This window comes from Mustela lutreola, chromosome 11, assembly GCF_030435805.1.
Source record: "Mustela lutreola isolate mMusLut2 chromosome 11, mMusLut2.pri, whole genome shotgun sequence".
NCBI lineage: Eukaryota > Metazoa > Chordata > Mammalia > Carnivora > Mustelidae > Mustela > Mustela lutreola.
Window position 1 is genome coordinate 87,264,169 of NC_081300.1, and position 21,117 is coordinate 87,285,285.

Genomic DNA, 21,117 nt, shown 5'->3' on the forward strand with positions numbered 1-21,117 from the left:
CCTGGCCCATGGGTGAACAGGTGCTCTGTAAATAACGATCAGGCGAGGGAGTGGATGAGACAACAGACTGGGGAAACATTTCGAAATGACTTTCTATTGCTTCTGCCCTTGTTTGGGGCAGGTCTGTAAGAAGCATCATGCCGAATGCAGACAGCGGTGTTTCTTCTGCTCAGCTTCTGTCTCTCCTTCTTCTGGTAAAAGCACTTTGGGTTTCCTTTGGGAAACCATCCTCCCCACTCAATCCATAAAGTTTGGGCAGAGCTGACCTCACCATTGGTTGTACTAGCTGAGTCACAAGCCGGGCCAGGCCAGTGAAAGTGCCACACTCCCTTGGTCACGGATTCTGTTTGTGTTGAAAGGGTGGCCACACCTGTTTGTTGATGGCTAGTATCCGTACCGATGGACTGGTTCTCATTCTGAATCAATTTTGCATTATTTCGCATCATACCTGCCCCCCGCCCCCGTAGCTCTTAGGGGAAAGACAGCTCACATTGCTGAGCTGGTGGGAGAAGCTGGAAGCTGCTGGCAGCCGTTACAGCCACCACGAAACCAAAATGAACTCAGGAAGTTGAAGATGAGAAATAGGTAGGGAGAATTTCTTAATGCGGAGTGCCGAGATCCAGCCATGCCTGAAGTTATTTCTGGAATTTTCAGTTAGAGGAACCAGTAAACTCTACTTTTTGGTCTAGCCTTTTTTTGAGGGGGAGAGGGGGGTGGTCATGGCTGCTGAACGTGTCCCCTGCCCTTGGTCAGTCTTTTTTCTCACTACTTTTTGGAGTGGTGCAGGGATGATCTCACCCTTGCAGGAAGCCCTGGAGAAGACCTTCACCTTATTTTATCAGTATGAAAGCTCTCTGCCGGGTTCTGAGGGCCCAGCAAAAATCAGGCCCCTGTGGGTCCCAGGGAACTCCTTTAGTGACTTAAGTGGAAGGAACAGTTTCAGTGCCTCCTGGGAGGGCATTTCTGAGTCAACTGTTCTCCAGCCCCACCCCCAGCTTCTCTGTGTTCCTTCCTACAGGGAGCCCACTGTGGTTATGGGAATCTCTAGAAGGTTGGGAGCACCAAGAAAACACAACTTACACACCATGGTAAACAGACTTACTTAAAACCATTTTTATTCTGCCTCTCAGCAACGCTTCTCATTTGAGTTGGGTAAAAGATCAGGGACCCAAACACAAACAGACAAGAACCGAGGTGTCTGAAACAAATCAGGACCCAATACACTGGAATGAGGCTGGGGTCCCTGCGTGCTGAGAGATTCATGGCCCTGATTCCATTTCCTCCTGGGACAAGTGCTGGCTCATGGCAGACATCCAGGTGAAGGGACAGACGGTATCTGACATCCATCAACGTTGATTGTTTTGCTAGGGTCCAGGGTTTTAACAAACAGCCTGAGATTTATAGTAATCTAAGAACAATGCTTTGTATTTGGATAGCACTTAGAATCTCCCTCCAGGGGCATTCCCATCGATGACGATGATTCATTCTCGTAACAACGCTCTGAGGTATGTAGGCAGGTGTTTTTATGTCCATTTCCAGGTGAAGAAACTCGAGGCACAGAGAGGCTAAGAAACTTGCCTAAAATCAGCTTACATAGCAAGTTAGTGGCAAAAAGGCATCGAGATGCAAGTGTTTTCTCAGCCTCTGTTTATTCCTTAGAATAAGCTGCCATTTTCTTGCTTAGGAAAGTTCATTACCACTGTGTTTCTATATGAGTTCTTGAAGTTATTTTTGCCATGTATACATATCACCCGTTGTGTTAACTCCTTGATATATTCTTTGAGTACACTTATTTTCCTTAAGTAAGTGTATTTGAACAGAAACAACAGATCCCATCCCTATGGGGAAACGGTAAATAGAAGGCGATTAATAAAAGAAATACAACGAAAACACGACTATGTTCTTAAGTTCTATCTCGACTTTGAACCTGAGGCCTGCTCTTTCTTTATGAAGAAGGGAAAAGAGCTAAAGTCATGGAAAGGTGTTGAGGACCCACGAGCACTAAATGGAAGTTTTCTCTTTGGTGTAATCAGCATTGGACAAGACTAGGAAAGGGGAAACATACTTTGCAATTGGTATCACTTAATGTTGGGTCTTAGAACTGTCTTGAAAATTATCTTGAGTACCACTAGCTATATGCCTTGCGTTCTGTGAAACTCTGGGTTGGCGTGTTTTGGCGGGCAGAATAATGGCATCATTAAACCAGTACGATCACACCTGAAGGGGTTACCTTTGACAAAAAGGAAATACAGTGCATGGCATTTCCAGGTTGGCATCCGGGAAAATCAAAGATCGTGTTTGAGACTTGTTAAAAAGAGAGAGAGAGAGAAAGAGATTGAAAAAAGCACATTCCTAAAACACAGCCAGTTTATTCCCAAAACTGGGAAAGGGAAAGGTTTTCCTATACCTAGAATTGACCATGAAGTACATTCACAGAATCTTTAAGTGAAGTGAGGGAACAGAGGTGGATGCAAGCAAGGGAGGGGACTGTAGGAAGATCGAGGTCAGGACAAAAGGCCAAAAAGCCCTTTCCTTGGTTTCTTTGGGGAGCGATTGAACTCTGGGGGTTGTGGCGGGGAGCAGCTGATGGGGAGGAGGACCCACTAGATCCAACAGGCAAAAATAAAAGGAAAAACAAAAGCACAGATTCCACTCTGTCGGACAACTTGAAACATGCTGCAAGTGTTTGTGCCCGACTTCGCAGACACCGGTACCCGTTGTTCTTCCTAGGACCTCCTGCCTCCCGCCAGATCTGGACCCCCTGTGCCCCCCCCCCCCATTAGAATACTGAGATTTCCCGAGGCTCATCTCTGCAGAGAGGAATGGACACAGAGGCTTTCACTAAACTCAGAGAGTGAGACTTGAGTTTTTCTTTTCTTTTTCTAATCAATGACTGGCTGTTCTAGCAGTACTACTTGGTTTTCCTTCATTTTGGAGATTTTTTCCTTTTTCTTTTTCTTTTTTTCAAAGTTCATTTGCCAGGGACCTGCCTCTGGAAATTGCTGGAGGAGGAGATCTCACAGTCTTGAAGTCAAGGGTCCATTCCTTGGAAACTCCTGTGGGTGTGTGTGTGGATGAGGTCTGTCCTCCGTGCTCGCAGTAGACTGCTGACTTCTCAGGCTCTGTGTGGGACAAACAGATAGTGAGAAAGAGAGAGAGAGAGAGCACGTGCACAGGCCCAAGCCTTCTTGGCCCAAGGGCTTCCATTCTCTCTAGGAGAAGTCCGGCACATCTGTGTTTTTGAGTCTAAGCACTGGCTTCCTTTTGAGAAACATCGTTATCTGGAAACGTATTTACTTTTACACTTGGTGCATGCAAAAAAAAAAAAAACAACAAAAAAAAAACCAAACCCACAAATGGTACAGATGCAACAAAATGCTTCGTGAGCGTTTCTGAACCCCATTCTCCTCCTCGGGCTAGTAGCACCGTTAGGATTTGGTGTACACCCTCCAGGTGTTTTTTTCTGCACTTAAATCCATAAGTGTGCACTCAGAAATTCATCTTGTATGCGTTTATCTAAATGGGATAATGTTATGCCCGTATACTGTATGTATGTGTCATGTATGTTATGTAACATACATATGATATATATATTCATGCATTAATTTATTCAATAAATATTTACATGGCAGGCAGTGTTCTAGATGCTGGTGAGGACAGGTGTCCCACAATTACATGGTGAGTACCACGTGCCAGGCACTGTGTCAGGCACAATTTAATCTTCACAGTTCTGCGGGCTAGGTACTGTTTTATCCCCACTTTATGGATGAGAAAACTAAGGCACAGACTGGTTAAAAAAACGTGCCCAAGAGCACACATCTACTTAGAGGTGGGACCTGCATTTAAAACCCGACAGATTAGCTTCAAAGTGAACATCCTGAGGCTTTATGCTCTATTATTATGGACAGTGACAGCAATGAAAGTGTTTTTGGTTTTCATTCCAGTAGGGTGAGAGAGACCATAAAAGTATATATGATTATGTGTATGTTAATATATAAAATGGATAATTATATATCAGTATATTATAGAAATTATGTATAATTTATATTATATATTTGGTTTCTCCTGGAGTGGTAAGTACTAGGAAGAAAAGTAAAGTTGGGATAAGGGGACCAGGGGAAGGAGGGCGGGGCTGTGGGTGCTATTTTAGAGAAGATGGTCAGCGGTAGCCTCTCTGCTAACAAAGGGGCAAGCATCTCAAGGAAAGATGGGAACAAGCCATGTGGATATTAGGAGGAAGGACATTCTAGGTAGAGGAACCAGAAAGTGCAAAGGCCCTGTGGCAGGAGCAGACTCAGTGTAGCTGAAGTAGGGGAGGGAGAGGCAGTGTGCTGGGAGATGAAGACAGAGAGGCAGCAGCCAGATCATGTGGGGCCTCATAAGCCATAGTATGGGAGATTATCCATGTGTAAGCTGCAGTGTGGCATTCCATCCTATGAATAAACCACTGTGGATTTAATCATTTCCCCATCAATGGCCATTGATGGTTTCATGGTTTCCCCTATTGCAAACAGAGCTGCAATGAACTTTCCTGTACATTTTTGGTCCTCTACCCTGTCTGCATTAGAATCCTCTGGAGAGCCCTAAAACCTACCAATGCCCGGCCCTATCACTGGAGATTCTGATTTAACTGATTCAGGGTGGGCCCTGGACATTGTTTCTTGTTTTGTTTTGTTTTGTTTTTTGTTTGTTCATTAAAGCTCCCCAGGCGATTCTAATGTGTAGCTAGGGAAGAGAGCCACTGTTCTACATCCTTTTTGTGCACTTGTATTTAGGGAGGATATCCAGAAGTAGAATTGCTGAGTGGGTGGCTGATGGATTTTAAAGTTTAATACACGTATCCAACTTGACCTCCCAAACACTGTCCCAGTTTACTCTTCTGCCAAGAGTGTTGTATCTAATTCTGCACACTCTTGCTAACCTTGATGTTATCCATCTTTTTAATTGTTTCAATCTGGCAGACCAAAAAAAAAAAAAAAAAAAAAAAGAAGTGTATCATTGTCACTTTTACTTGTATTGTTCTGGTTACTGGGAAGGTCAAACATCTTTTTCATGGTTATTTTGATTTCTTTGCCAGAGTCCACCAGTTTATAACCTTTTCAAAGCCAAAATCTTTCCATTGTTGATGATGACTTAGGTGTGACTTCTGGAAGTAGGTAATGTTCTCCATTTTTCATCATGAGATCAAAGAATTATCTGAAGACACAACTATGCAGGAAGTTTTATACTCCAACCCATCATGTAGGAAAGAAGATAGATTTGCTTTTACGTTTTTGCAAAAAGGTCAGCTTCTTGCCCACCTTGATGCATATGCTTGCTTCCAATCCTAATGCAACTGAAGGATATTTTGTGGCCAGCAAAGGACTTATGCCAGTTTGTTTGTAAGACCTAAGCTTTACCAGTGCATAATGGGTTAACATCTGCTAACTTTATGTGGGCTAATGGGGGACTGCCATGGGATCCTTAATCCAGTTAGGAGGTCACATTTTTCTTTAATGGAAACTTTGGAGCACGAAGGCTTTCATTGCTAAGAATGACAGACAAGCATTTTTAATACATGGTAAGTGTATGCTTGGCTATTTAGAGACCTACAAGGCCATCCAGAGGTATAAGTTCAGCGGAGTTGCATTGTATATGCATTTAACGTATGGTGAAAGGACCATTCATGTTTCTCCAAAAGAAAATGGAGCTGAAGATTCTGGCCATCACCAGGGTCAGTGCTCACGAGCACAGATGGGCATTTGATTCCTATTTCTTCTGTGTGAGCTTAGAGCCTGGTTCCAGTGTTGAACATATGCCATGACCCCTAAACAGCCAGCTGTTTGAGCCCATGCTCAACCCAAGGGATGCCGTCTCTTCCAACACTGGTGGGAACATTGGCTGTATTGGGCTGACCAGGATACAGGGTGTGAATCTCTTAAGAGGGCATCCCACTAGGGATGATTCCAAGATGAATTTTGATGATCCTCCAAGTTCCTATGATGTCCCGACATTTGAACCTCACTCCCCTGAGTAAGATAAAAGTGCCCTGAATGTCAACTGTCATATTTGTGGTGGGCAACACTCGTCTACCTTATATCCAAGCTTTATCATGGTCAACTGTTTTTGCTGCTAAGGAAGTCCCACAGAATTCTATAAGGCATCAGATATGTGACCATAAGCTTGATCATGAGAAGAGAGGGAAGAACAAATCTGGGAGTCATGTAAAGTTTCTAGGGAGTGGGGAGGAAGCAGCAGGGTCTGAAGCTTCTACCAGGCTTAAGGATGTAAAAAAGTCCTGTTTTGTGACATATGTTCACACAGGCAAAAATGTTCTCCATTATATGCGAGGCCCTAGAAGAATGGCTATAGAAGTTCAGAATACCTAAAACTATTTGGGAGGGGAGTTTCAGGTCTACTTGGTGTCTGGATTGGAGACCAGGAATCTGCATTTTTTACAAATATCCCAGTTAAATCTGTCATAGATGTTTCCAAGTCTTTGGGAAACACGATGGGAACAACCTCACTTTGCTTGAATCCTCAAGACACCAGCAGAAAGTGAAAGCCTATAGACAGGTTGATTTAGGCAGGGAACTTGAATGATTCGATCAATAGAGAGAGCACAGCAATATTTAAATGTTTGGGCTCCGTGCGATTCATTTCTCCTCTTTCCCTAGCAGCTGGAGAATAGGGAATTTTCTGGCTTTGAGAGCCTGCAGATTTCTGCTTCAGTCGGCACCAGAATGCTTCTCTTCTGAGAGCACTGCTTCCTATCCCAAGCTGTTGAATGTTTTAGGGTCAATGATTCCAAGTCCTTGTGGATTTCATGTCACGACACTCTATTTTTCTTTGCTCCAACCGCCACATGGCTTGCAGAGATATCCTGTGAAATTAGGATGAATGAGACTTTTTTCTGAGTTTGGGTAAAGATGATCCCAGTCTGTCCACCTGGAATTTCCATCATCTGGGGGAGAAGAGATGGGTTGCAGTTCTCTTGATAAGGATACAGAGAAATTTTTTTTGAAAGGCAGGGACTTTGGGATTAGTTACAGTGTTGTTGATTAGGATAAAGAAATTTTTTTTTTTTTTTTTTAAATGCAGGACCTCGGGGCGCGTGGGTGGTGCAGTGGGTTAAAGCCTCTGCCTTCGGCTCAGGTCATGATCCCAGGGTCCTGGAATCGAGCCCTGCATCAGGCTCCTGCTCAGCAGGACGCCTGCTCCCCCACCCGCCTGCCTCTCTGCCTACTTGTGATCTCTCTCTCTGTCAAATAAAGAAATAAAATCTTAAAAAAAATAAAATAAAGGCAGGACCTCATAGTTTTTAAAAGGCCAGTGTTTACTTAATTCTTTTGAGTGAAATTCAGAAAAGTTACCTACTCAAAGCTTTTTGCCTCAAATCTGGGCTTGGGCTCCTCTAACACCAGACTTCCCCAGATCCCCTCAGCGGAAACCTTGACTGCCTTGAGGATTGTTGCAAAAGAGCCTTTCCGTGGGTATGTCCCACTCCTTGGCCATAATTTGACTCCCTTCCCTGGCAATGAGTGAGACATAACACCTTTTGGGTGATGAATTTGCTGATGGAAATGAAGACTGGTCCCTCTGTTAAAGGCTATTTGCTGTTAGCACATTCTTCCTTTTGCGTTCAGGAGGGAGGAGGTTGGTGAGAGTATGGTGGGGACCTCCTGCATCCAAACCCGTTCCCCAGGGAATGGGGAGCTGGCAAATGCAGATTCTTGGGGCTCACTGCTGATTTAATGACTTTCAGTACTTTGAGATGGGGCCCTGGTGTCCACTTCTTTTAAATCTCCCCGGGTAACTTGCATGCAGCTCAAAGTTTGGGAACCTCTGCCATAGTAATTCCACATTGCTGCTCAGTTCCTCCCAGGGTTGGGAAATTTTATTTCAAAGGATTACTGAGAAATTCGCCTGTTATTGGTCTTAAGAAGATAGAATTGATTTCATTCTCTGAGGGCTAGTTTCTTGCTCTCTCTTACACACACACACACGACAAAGCCTTTAAATTTGAGATTCTCCATGGGATTCTAACTCTGGAAAACATTTTCGTTTTCTTGGATAACAGAGAGAGAAGGGTATCTAAAAGAACCAACCATACAGGTGAGGAAGTAATTCTAGCTTCACTTTACAGATATGGAAACTGAGGCTGACAAGAGTTTAGTAACTTGCCAGGGTGATCTGTGTGGTGGGACTAGGATTTGAATTCTGATGAAGCCAGAGATGAGGGCCAGGCTCTAACTGCTGTGAAACACTGCTTCTTAGCAAGAAGGGATGGAAGGGGCGACTTCCTCTCCATCATTTACAATTGTTAGGAGAACCTCAGTCCCAAGCTTATCCACATTGATGCTTGGTCTCCAGATGGAAACAATGATATTAAGAATGGAGAAAGTCCCCACATATGAGGACTTCTGGGTCCCTTGTGAAACTTCTTGGATGGTATCTAATGGACATACTGATCTCTGAAAGCCACATTGCCTGCCAGAGACTGCAAAGTAGATAATGTCCAGGCTGGAATGTGGTTTTGTAATTTTTTTCCTTTTGTTTTGTTTTTGACCCTCATCCTATGCTTAAATGCTGTGAATTGGTTGCCAAGATCCAAAACCCAGGAGATCTGAGATGAAAAACCTTTCCAGTGTTTTTTTTTTTTTTTAAAAATGGGCTTCCTGGGGTCTGCATTCTAAGTGGTCACAATCAGCTGAACCATGCTCTGGAACACCACAGTCCCCACCACTCCCTATAGCTCCACAATCAGGCCACTCCATTCATGTATGTTTCTTGTGTACCTCCTGCAGTGTTTTGATTTTATTACCCTTGGTGCTGCCTTTTTTTTTTTTTTTAAAGATTTTATTTATTTATTTGACAGAGATCACAAGTAGGCAGAGAGGCAGGCAGAGAAAGAGGGGAAAGCAGGCTCCCCACTGAGCAGAGAGCCCGATGCAGGACTTGATCCCAGGACCCTGGGCTCATGACTTGAGCCAAAGGCAGAGGCTTTAACCCACTGAGCCACCCAGGCGCCCACCCTTGGTGCTGTCTTATCACACATTTGTTATTTTTCAAGTTGAAGCTTCCCCATACCCCCCCCCCGCCCCCCCCCCCCCCCCCCCCGTATAAATCAGTTCTGGAGCTAGCTACAAGGCGAGTACTATCCACTGATTTTTGTTACGGACACTAATTATTGGCCTAGAGGCAGTGTGGCATTGTGGTAAAGAACACAGCTTAAACAAGAGCTTAAACAGCTCTTGGAGCCAGATTATCCCAGGTTCAACCCTGCCATTATCGCTAACCAGGTGTAAGGTGTGAGACATCAAGCATGTCTCATTTTCCTTATCTGCAAAGTGAGCATAATACCCACAATACCCATCTCATGGGGTTGCTGTGGGGATCCAGTGGGGATTAACTCACCTAAGAGCTCAGACAGTAGCTGGCCTGGGCTAAATTCTGTGTCAGTGTCAGCTACTATTATTAGAACCCAGCTCAACACTGATCTGGCCAGTATGTATCTTCCCAAGTCCCTGGGAGTTAGGCCAAGACTTGGCCTCGTTCCCCTGGAACACCATCCTTTGAACTGAGCTCATGAGCAGTTGTTGAGCTCAAGGCTTTAACAAAGCCTTGAACTCTGTTTGGTAGCATCTTAAATTCTGAGGTCCTCCCCCAGCCAGGTTGATAACTGGTAACAGTAGTAATAATAGCATTAGTAAATGGTTTACCTTTTTGGGGAACTAACTAAGGAACAGACACTGTGCTGTATGTGTGCTGGTCATCTAACGAACCTTCACGATCGCTTTGTTCAAAGGATACTACTATAATCCCCATTTTACAGAAGAAGAAATGGAAGTTTAGCACTTGGCTGAGAGTCTCACCGTCAGTAAGTGGCAGAGGGGGAAACCCAGGACTTCTGGTACTAAACCTGCATTATAATACCTATAACACCTTGAGCTCCGCACTCCACAGCCCCGTGCTCACACACAAGCACGCGATGCCTTCCTTAAAGAATGAAGTTGAGTGTGTGCATATCTGCTCTCTGACCATCTTCATAGGCCAGCATCGTCCATTTTCCGTCTTGTAGGCGAGATACCTTGTGCTTCTCTTGAAGTTCCACTGTCCTTTTCTTCTCTCTTTGGTCTAAAACATCTATTTTTTCCTCTGTGACACTTTTGTCTTCCTATCTGCGCCCCATCCAGCTGTCCCAATTGCCGCCGGGTCTGGCTTGTCTGATAGGAAGTTGAGCTCCTGTGACATTGCACTACCCTCTTGGCTGCCCAGGTTGCCTTGGCCCATCTGGCAGGCTCACGGGTGTCCCCTTCCTCCCTTGCCCACCATGTGAGCCTTTCTTGAAACTAAGCCAAAGGGGCTGACCTTCTCAGCTTGAGGGAAATGGTGTGCAGCTCACTGTGTTGCTCTGGCTGAAGAGCTAAAGAACGTCTCAGAATCCTTATCTTCCCTGCCAGGAGGGACACAGTGAGACAGAGATGGATCTGGGCTTGTCGTTTCTGGGCCTTGGTCATCTGTCACATGACCTTGCCCTCTGTCAAGCCTCCAATGGGAAGTGTCAGTGATTGTAGCAGATTCAACCCATCTCAGCTGGCTTGAGAAATGAGGATAAATTCGTCCAAATCGGGAGAGAGATAGCAATGGCAGCCGCCTCTTTATGAGATGAGAGCATGTTGGCCATACCAAAAATATGTGGCCACCCTTCTACCCTGACGCAGAACTGGTAGTCTAAATCATGAAATCATTTAGCGGATCGGATGGCAAGGCAGAGCAAGCAAAAATCCTAATATTCCATTGATTCCCCCACATTTCCCTCTGTCTCATGAAGAGGTGGAACTGTGTGACTCGTTTTAGCTAATACATTGTGAGCCCAAGGGACATTTGTCACTCCAGGGCCGAGGCATTGCAAATCCAAGTGGGTTTCACTGGTCCTCCTCGCTCCTCTCTCAGAGGTTGGAAAACTGTGGCCCCTGGGCTAGATATCTGTAAATAAAACTTTATTGAACATAGCCGTACTCATTCATTTGCATACTGTCTATGGCTGCTTTTGTGCTGAAAGGGCAGAGTTAAGTAGTGACATGTGATGGTGATAGACACCAATGATATTCACTCTTTGGTCCTTTGTAGAAAAAGTTTACTGATCTGGGTTCTAGATAGAGCAGCTGGAGGACAGTGGGGCTTTGGATAGGCAGGACCCTGAGTGACTGGGTAGAGGAGAGACCATCCACAAAGCTCCCTGGCTTATGTGCCACCAGTGAAATAAAAATGAAAGCTCCTTTGTTTGGGATTGTTTGCTCTTGGAACATAACCTAACCTGTCCTCACAGATGGCTGTGGGCACTCAGGAGAAGGCCTTCTATATTGGGAGGGATTCAAAAAAGCCGACTTACTTCCTTGTGAAATGAACTGCGCAAGAAATACCGATGATGAGAAGGCCGATAATGATGGAGGCGATGGCCACCCACTTGGCATTCCTCCCGAGCCGCTTGGATCCCTCGATGTCTCCCTCGTTGTAGCTGTTCAGAGACTGGGAGACACAAAGGAAAAGCTGGTGATGACAGATGACCCACAGGGAAAGACACGTGCTTCGCAGACTGATCTGCGCAGGTAACATGGTTGTCACCTCCTCCAGGAAGCCCTCCCTGGATTCCTGGGTTGACTTCTTCCCCTTCTGGATTTCTCTATTACCTTCATCTTAGTATTTACTATACGACATTGAAAGGATTGCTTTGGCCTCTCCCATTAGAATATTGCTATGTGGGACCATTTACCTTTCATTCAGTAAGGTATACCCTGCCCAGTGCCGTATTTGTCATGAAGAGGATGCTTGAAGAAATATTTGTATAACGAACAAGTGTGCATATCTCATCCAGCAGAATGGGCTTTGTAAACCCTGGCCCATGGGCCAAATCCAGCCTGCTGTTTTATGAATGAACTTGGTTTGGAACACAGCCCCACTCATCTGTTTACTATTGTCTGTGGCTGCTTTCATGCTGCAAGAGTTGTGTGGCCACATCAGAGGCCATATGGCCCTTGAGGCCTGAAATAGTTACTACTTGGCCCATTACAGAAAAAGTTCGCTTCTCCTGCCCTAGATCTTCAATCCATGAGGTCTCTGATTGAATTGTCCCCTTCTCTCCCCAAGCCACACTATCAGTGGGTACCTATTCATATGGCTTTCCCAGCTGGTAAAATAGTCGACTATTTCTATACTGGCTGGTAAATAGCAGTTACCCCTCCTCAAATCCCAGCCATCCTGGTCCGCCACCTCCGAGTCCCCACCGTTCCAGCAATTTAAGGCTTATGACTGGGCCCAGCAGAACGTCCTTCCTCATTGAATATTTTGTTGAATATTTGAATACTTGTTGAATATTTTAAATATCGCCTTTGTTGCTTGTACTTAGAGCAGTGTCTGCTACCTTGTAGAATTCCAGAAATAAGGACTGGCTGAGGGGGTGAATGAATATACCCATTTCTCTACTGGATGTGAGTTTGTTTGGGGGCAAAGAGGAGGTGCTCAGAGAATGTTTGCTGCTGAGCGGATGGCCGGGACAGCTGAACAATCTTACAATAAGCCCTCTTTATCATGACTCCTACTGCTAAGGCTCCCCCAGAGGTTCTGGTGCTGCTGAAGGAAGACTGGAAATATGTATTCATGAGTTACGGACAGAGGTTGATCAGTGCGGGTAATTTTAGATTTCAGTGGAACCTCTCTTCCCGAGCCTGAAATCACAGCATGTTGGTAATAATTGCTCCTCTTCCAGGACTGTGAAGGAGGATTAGGCACATGCAGACAATTACAAGCCAGGGAAACACCTAGTGTACAGCTGAGCTTCCCACTTCTAGAGCCTTCCATTAATTCTTGGATTCTGGCCACCTTTGCAACAAGCTGGAGGTCTCGGCCGCGAAGGGGGCTTGTGCTCAGGTATCAGGTGTGAATGGGAAGGCAGGGACCTGCAGTGACATCCAGAACTTCTAGCAGGAAGAATTCCAGAATTCTGAGCCCTGAATTCTGGAGTGTGTGTTCAACCCTGAGTATTTATTAGAAACATCTGGCTAGTGTTGGTTTGTTTTAAATACAGATGTCCTGGAGAGATTCTGATTTAATTGATATGGGGGCCTGATACCAGTTTTCTTTAAAAAAAAAAAAAAAGAGTGGTGGGCGCCTGGGTGGCTCAATGGGTTAAGCCGCTGCCTTTGGCTTAGGTCATGATCTCAGGGTCCTGGGATCGAGTCCCGCATCGGGCTCTCTGCTCAGCAGGGAGCCTGCTTCCCTCTCTCTCTCTCTCTGCCTGCCTCTCTGCCTACTTGTAATCTCTGTCTGTCAAATAAACAAATAAAATCTTAAAAAAAAGTGGTTAAATATACATGAAATGTACCATTTTTACTATTTTTAAGTGAATAGTTCAGTGGCATTAAGTGGTGTTCACTTTGTTGTTGTTCACCGTCCCCACCATCTGTCCTCCCAAAGTGAAACTCTGTTCCCATTAAATCCTGACTTCCCATTCTTCCAGCCTCTGGCCCCCAGCAACTGCTATTCTATTTTCTGTCTTATGGACTGGACCACTCTAGGTACCGCATGTAAGAATCATATAGTATTTGTCCTTTTGTGTCTGGCTTATTTCATTTAGCAATATCCTCAGGGTTCATCCGTGTTGTAGCATGGGTCAGAATCTCCTTCCTTTTTTTTTTTTTTTAAGATTTTATTTATTTATTTGACAGAGCGATCACAAGTAGGCAGAGAGGCAGGCAGAGAGAGAGGAACAGAAGCAGGCTCCCTGCTGAGCAGAGAGCCTGATGTGGGGCTCGATCCCAGGATCCTGGGATCATGACCTGAGCCAAAGGCAGAGGCTTTAACCCACTGAGCCACTCAGGCGCCCAGAATCTCCATCCTTTTTAAGGCTGACTCTTACTCTGCTGTATGTAAACTGTCACATTTATCCCTTCATCTGTCGATGGACACTTGTGTTGCTGTATAGTATATATTTTTTAAGCTTCTTAGGATTGAAACCCTTTGGTCCAGATAGATATATTTAATGCCCTGAGGGTGCCCACCAATTTAAGATTAATTCCAAGGAAGTGTGCAACAGAGCATGGGCTCTAATCTCAAAGAGCTGAATTCAAATTCCATGTGTTAGCCGCTATGAGAATGAGAGCAACTTATCAAGACTTGGTGTCCTCATCTGTAAACTGGAGACGGTGGTAAGCACCTTCTTCACAGTGGAGGAGTTAGCGAGTTATGAGTTAAAGCCAGTGAGTTAATAGTGAGCATTGCCCCAGCCCATACTAAATGTGCAACAAATGTTAGCTTTTATCGTGAATTTCCGCTGTCTGTCTTGCTCTTCCTCCAGCACTGAGAGGTCTTCAGGGTAGACTCATCTGGGCTATTTACCAGAGTCAGAGATGATCAGGCTCTGCCCCTTTTTGGAGCAGCATCTCTGAGGAACCAAGTTTGAGAAGCTTTGTTTTAGATCAAAGTCACTGCATAGAATCTTAGAGCCCCCTGAATGCTGAGCTCACAATCCAGCTTATTTCTTAATTTTCATATTTTTCACAGTCCAGTTTAAAATGATATAGATTCAGATGCTCCTCAAGTGACTGTTACCCTACATGCTGCTTTGGAGAACCCAGTTCTGAGAGGTGTTCCATCCTGGCAATCCACTCGTGTTGTTGTGATCAGTGGAAAAATAACGAGACCCCTCCTTTCCCCAAATATCGTCAACTCCTGGCTGTTTGGTGAAAAAATCCAGTTTCATGTTCCCGAGTAGGAAGGACAGCAAGTCGGTGACATGCTGAGAGACACATCTCTCTCTGTGTCCATAAGCACAAGGGAGATCGGTGCTTCTAGAGTCTCTTCTTTGCAGGGCTCTGCTGGTGGCCTGGCCGAGGGGCATTTGGGTCCAAGCCATGAGTGAGTCTTACTCAACCTACATCGCTTGCTGACCATCTGGCATCTTGTATGCGACCCTTCTCTCTGCAAACTACCCTTTTGCCAGGGCTCCTACGGGACATCCTGGGTTGTCTAGGAATGAAGCCTCAGTTGGTTTGAAAAACAGACGGAAGTTCTTTTTGGTATCCACTGTGGATTCTGCTCCACCCGGGAGTTTTCTAAGGAATCCGTTTCCTCCTCTGGACTCACAGAAGAAGGGGCTGCCCAGGGGCGCATCTACGGGGGAAATGTAAGGATATGGAGAGAAGAGGGTGGGAGACTTTTGAACTCCCAGATTTCACTCTGAAGGCGTTGGGGAATCTTAGGGTTTGGTGGAGATCTAACGAAGACACGAGAGGGAGATAGTGCTCCCCTCCTCCATTCGGTGGGCATCATTCTTTCCCCTTCCCCATTGGAATTGCAGAGGATCTCCTGACAGATGCTACAGACTGAAGTGGTGGAAATGGGTTGTAGAGAAAACGCATAGTTTATAAATCTTTCTCTGAAGAGCTTAGAAAGCAAACTATCCCATCTGCTGTGCAAGAACCAGAGAGAAATGGGATGGCTTAGATCATCTTATTAGTTCTTTTACATATTACAGATGTAATTTGCGAACACATAAAGCATTCGAATGCTACAGAAACATCCAGTAAATAGTAAGCTCTTCTCCCCATCCTGTTTCCCAGAGGTAACCATTACTTGCAGCTTGGTAGATTTGTTTCTAGATTTTTTTTCCCCCCACAAATAACATGAAAGGAAAACTGACACTTTCTCTTGCTTCTGTTATGGCTAAGCACATCATGTATCTTGGTCAAGATAAAGAAACAGCAGTTTGTACCCTGAGATAACCCAAGAATACAGAGTCAGTTTTTTGACCCCACGTCGCTCCAATAGTAAACCCTTGAATACTTCCCATCAATCTTGGCAAAGACCGCCTCATCTCTGCCTTGTGCAATGTTGGTACCCAAACATGGGTCACTTCCTTTGTGGCTATTGTAATCTCTTGAGAAAGTTACTGTTTTGCTTTGTTAAGTTTTTAAATCATGAACAGACTGCTGTAAATCTTGGTAGCCTTGGTAATTTTGCATTTGTTTCCTTGAAATACTTTGTGTTGTGCTAGCTGGTCTTTTCGAAGTTGGACTTCCTTGCATTTCATTCTAAGTGAAATCTTTTCTTTTCTAAATGTTTTGGTCTGTGAGTCTTTCTTTGACAAAATTAATAATGATAACAGGTAACTTTTACTGAGTATTTATATGTTCCAGGCACTGTGGTAAATACTTTTTAAGAATTATCTCAGTAGTCTTCATAATAAGTGTGTGAGGTAGATGCTTTTTTTGTTCCATATTACTGGTGGGAAAATTGAGGTACAGAGAACTTAAAGTGATTTGTACAGAGTCACATAGCTAGTTTGGTAAAGTATGTATACATGTATATGAATGTTTATTGGTTAAATGTAGTTCTTTTTTAAAAAGATTTTATTTACTTATTTGATGGATAGAGATCACAAGTAGGCAGAGAGGCAGACAGAGAGAGAGGGGAAAGCAGGCTCCCTGCTGAGCAGAGAGCCTGATGCAGGGCTCCATCCCAGAACCCCAAGATCATGACCTGAGCTGGAGGCAGAGGCTTAAACCCACTGAGCCACTCAGGCGCCCCAAGTATAATTCTTCTTGATATATTTATTTTTTGTTCAGTTTTCTATTAGTTTGTCCTTTTCTCATTGATTTATGGGAACTTTTTATATATTGTAGATCAGTGTTGTACAATAGTAATATGGGAGGCATGTATGTGATTTTAAATTTTCTAGTTGCCCCATTAAAAAATAAAAATAAATAGTGAAATTAACGTCAGTATTTTACATAAATTTTATGTGCACATACACACTCAGAGTTTTTGTTTTCTCTTTATCCCAAAGATATGAATAGCATTACATTATATATGTTCTGCAACTTATGTTTTTCCTCTATTACAGGTGGTGTACCTTTTCAAGCTAGTGCTTCTAGATCTATCTCTTTCTCATCTCCCCATGCCCCGCTTAGGCATGATTTAAAATAACAAGTTATATTGATAGAGTTCCTAATTCTTGCATCCTTGGGGGGAAATCTTCAATTGTCATTGTGCTTGTTGTTACTGTTTTTAGGTAACTTTTTGTTTTCAAATAACTTCAGGCGTACAGTTTGTGAGCATAGTTGTCTCCTTTTTAATGGCTCTGTAGTAGTCACTTACATGGCTGCTCCTCACCATTACCCATGTCACTCATTTAAAGTTTGTTACAGTTACACAGTGGGCTTCAGGAGGCATCCTTATTCTAATTGCCCCACCAAAATGCTAGACAGACTTATACTGCCACTAATAGTATTGAAGCGCCCTTCCCCCCACATCCTTGCCAAAACTGTGTGTTATCAATGTATTTTTTTTTGCCATTTTGACAGGTGACAAAGAATCTCAAAATGACATTTCTTTGATTCAGTGGTGAGATTGAGCTATCTTTATGTGCTTGAGACCTCTACTCGCACATTCGCTTTCTTAGAGAAACTTTCTAAGAACAGCTTGTTTAAAACTCTCTCTGGTGACTAATTCAGTGCCTGAAACATAGGAAATCAATAAATACTTATTATATGGATGAATGTTTATTGGTCAACTGTGTTTCTTCTTGATGAATTTATTATTTAACGTTTGTCCAGTTTACGATCAGTTTGTCTTTTTCTTATTGATTTGTGAGAACTTCTTATATATTATAGATCACCCCTGTGCAACAGAAATAGAATGGGAGCCACATATGTAATTTAAAATTTTCCAGTCACCACATTAAAAAAGTAAAAATAGGGGAAATTAATAACATGTATTTGATTTAACCTAGCATGTCCAAAATAATATCATTAAGACTTGTGGGACTACCCACATTTCAAATACTCCATAGTCACCTATGGCTAGTGGCAACTGTACTGAATAGCACAGCAGATAATGTACCTTAATCTATTACATATATTGCAAAATTTTCTCCTGGTTTCTCCCAGTTCATTTTCTTTCCAAATTATAGCTTCTATTTTGATATAGATTGAGGCTCATGAGAAGTTGCAAACTAGAGATAATACCACGAGTTTTCACAAACACTTCCTCAAGCTTCCCCTAATGATGCCTTATGTCATCATAGTACTTTGTCAAAGCTAGGAAACCGGGGCGCCTGGGTGGCTCAGTGGGTTAAGCCGCTGCCTTCGGCTCAGGTCATGATCTCAGGGTCCTGGGATCGAGTCCTGCGTCGGGCTCTCTGCTCAGCAGGGAGCCTACTTCCCTCTCTCTCTCTGCCTGCCTCTCCATCTACTTGTGATTTCTCTCTGTCAAATAAATAAATAAAATCTTAAAAAAAAAAAAAGCTAGGAAACCAACATTAATATGACACTATTAACTCAGGCATACATTTCACAGTTTTTACATGTACTCTTTTTTTTGGGGGGGGATGTATATAGTCTCATAAAATTTTGTCTCATCTAGATTGGAGTGTCTACATACAGAAATTCTCTCAGATCACATCCTTCCCCTGTGTCTGTGTTCATTGTCTTCTAACTCATAGATGTGGTGCTTGGATGGTGCCTGGAGCTTTCTTCTGAGCTATAGACCTTCTAATTTTCCAGCCCAACTGCCCTTATTTTAAGATGCTGGACAGCAAGTTGCCATTTCTGCTCACCACGCAAAGTATGTTAAAAAGAGGGACCTTAGATTCCTTCCAGTTTTTCTCTTTTTCTGTGAGGCACATGAACCTTCCTCAGGATGTGGAAAAATGAGGCCTCTTCACACATTTTTCAAGGTGCCCAAGAGTCCCCAGCAGTGTATTTTCTCTTTTCTCCAAGCATGGGTTTATGGTGACAAAAGGTAATAATCATCACAGAACCTAAGGAGAGCATCTAGGTCTTGGTGAGCTGCCCCGAGCCAGCGACGGTCACACTTTGACAGAAACGTGGGTGAATTCCTTTCTCCTGCAATGGATACTAACGATGTCATGGTCACTGCATCAAGCTGTTTCAAGCATATTTATACATCCCCTCCCTGGAGGGACACATGACACTCAAATACTCACAGAAAGAATGTTGGTCAGGAACCGGAAATGAGGGGGACTGTTTCTATGCCCAACCCCCAAAACAAAAACAAAAACAAAAACCCAACAACTAAGCAACAATAACACCACCAACAAAAACCAAAAACATCCCTAAAAAACCAAAAACCCAAACCAAAAACTGCTGCAGGGAGCAGCAAGTCTGCGTCACGAGGCTATGCAGCCCCGACTCCTGGTTGCCTATTGGGGGGTTCAGGCAACTCCTGGCATCCACATTTCCAAGAAGGAGAGACTCCATGTGACTCCATGAATTTTGTTAACTGAAGTTGAACATGAGGGGATCCAACATTCTAGAAATTCGTGACACTTTACATTACATGATAAAACTCCACCACTGTCCTGAGCTAGAAAAACACGGGAAGTACTTTGTCCTTTCCCTCTGCTCTTAGAGCAGAGCTCCTGCCATGTCCCACATGTTACCAGATGAGTCTGCATCACTACGGAGTGTCTGCCACGTGCGGGCCTGAGATGCAGCTCTTCCAAGTTGTACTTTTTTTTTTTTTTTTTTTTTAAATTCCCTTGGGTTGGTGGTTCTCAGCCCCAGCTGACCTTAGAATTACCTGGAGGGACTTTACAAATTCCTGTGCTCAAGCCCACGCCAAGACCAATTGAATCAATACTTTTTTGGAAGCTTCCCAGATTATTTCAAGAAGAGTTGGGAGCCATTATCCTAGATGGACATCTATCCATCCATCCAAAAATTATTTGTCGACCACCAACTATGTGCGAGACAGTGCTCTCCATCACCCTCGTGGAGCTTACATTCTGGTGAAGACCAAAAATAAGTAAACGTGTTAATAAACAAGATGATGACAGAACATTATTAAGGCAAGAATAATGGGGCTCAGGGAGGGAGCTCTCAGTGAGGTGGTGGTAGGCAGACTGACACGTGAAGACTTGAGAAGGGGTCAGGCCTGCAAAGAGCTGGCGGGGAAGAGGAAGGCTGGCAGAGAAGACAGCATGTGCAAAGTTCTAGGGGGTAGGAAAGAGCTTTTTTACTGAAGGCATTTAAGAAAACCCAGAAGGAAACGCAGGAGTGAAGGCGGGAAGAGAGAGAGAGAGATGAGAAGAGGCTGGGGTAAACCAGGGGCTATGTTAGTCACAGTCATAATTATGGCAAAATAATAGTTAATATTCACGAGGTACCTACTTTGTGCCAGGTCCTGGACTAACCATTTATGCCATCATATAACTGAATCTTCACCCTGATCCTCATGGAGGTTAAAAATTGTATCCACCGAGAAAACTGAGACTCAGAGACAGAGAAGCAGATAATGTGTCTGCTTTCAAAGGCAGCTTTCTAAGGGGGCTACAGACATCACCAAATGATAGTAAGTTAATCAACAAAGCTCTTATGGTAACTACGTCTTTATGTCCATAAGACCCCAAGAGCTAGATTTAATACACTGTTGATAACCCAGCTTCACATAGCTGACTTGATTCCAATTTAATAAAAACTGGGCCACTTATGTGAAAAATAGGGCAAATATGCCTCCAATCTGTGCTCCTGATCTCCCTGTCAAAAATGGGTTCATTTTCATTGTTCTTGTCTAACACCAAACGTGCTCAGTAATCCCACATTTACCCTCAAACAAAATTAGCCGCCAAACACAAAATAATAACAATGGAAGACATAGTCAGTTGTTGTTTTTATATTTTGGTTACCTGGTCATAATGCATTAAATGAGTTAATACACGTAAAATGCCTCGAGCAGTGCTTGGTAAATATCACAGTAAGCATTAGCTATTACATTGATATTATTATTATTATTATTATTATTATTATTAATTATACCATATGCTGATTGACGAAGATGAAAACAAATGAGCTATTAAATACACTTTGGTGTGCTCCACATTCCCCGTGCCCAATTGCTCTTCCTTATGATTATGTCTACTGTTAAGAAAAAAAAAAGGGGGGCACCTGGGTGGCTCAGTGGGTTAAGCCTCTGCCTTCAGCTCAGGTCATGATTGCAGGGTCCTGGGATCAAGCCCTGCATCGGGCTCTCTGCTGAACAGGGAGCCTGCTTCCCTTCCTCTCTCTCTGCCTGCCTCTCTGCCTGCTTGTGATCTCGGTCTGTCAAATAAATAAATAA

The 21,117-nt window shown here is 43.7% G+C and overlaps 1 protein-coding gene across 1 annotated transcript in view; it reads right to left on the reverse strand.

Moving 5' to 3' along the window:
• Window positions 1–1,108: 1,108 nt before the first annotated feature.
• Window positions 1,109–21,117, reverse strand: part of TMEM233 (transmembrane protein 233) — a 37,536-nt gene continuing 17,527 nt past the window's right edge. Inside the window, exons 2-3 of the mRNA XM_059140135.1 lie at window positions 11,375–11,511; window positions 1,109–3,122 (exon numbers count right to left, since the gene is read on the reverse strand). Of these exons, the coding sequence (XP_058996118.1) occupies window positions 3,116–3,122; window positions 11,375–11,511 (144 nt within the window). The 3' untranslated portion in view covers window positions 1,109–3,115. The remainder of the gene's footprint in view (window positions 3,123–11,374; window positions 11,512–21,117) is intronic.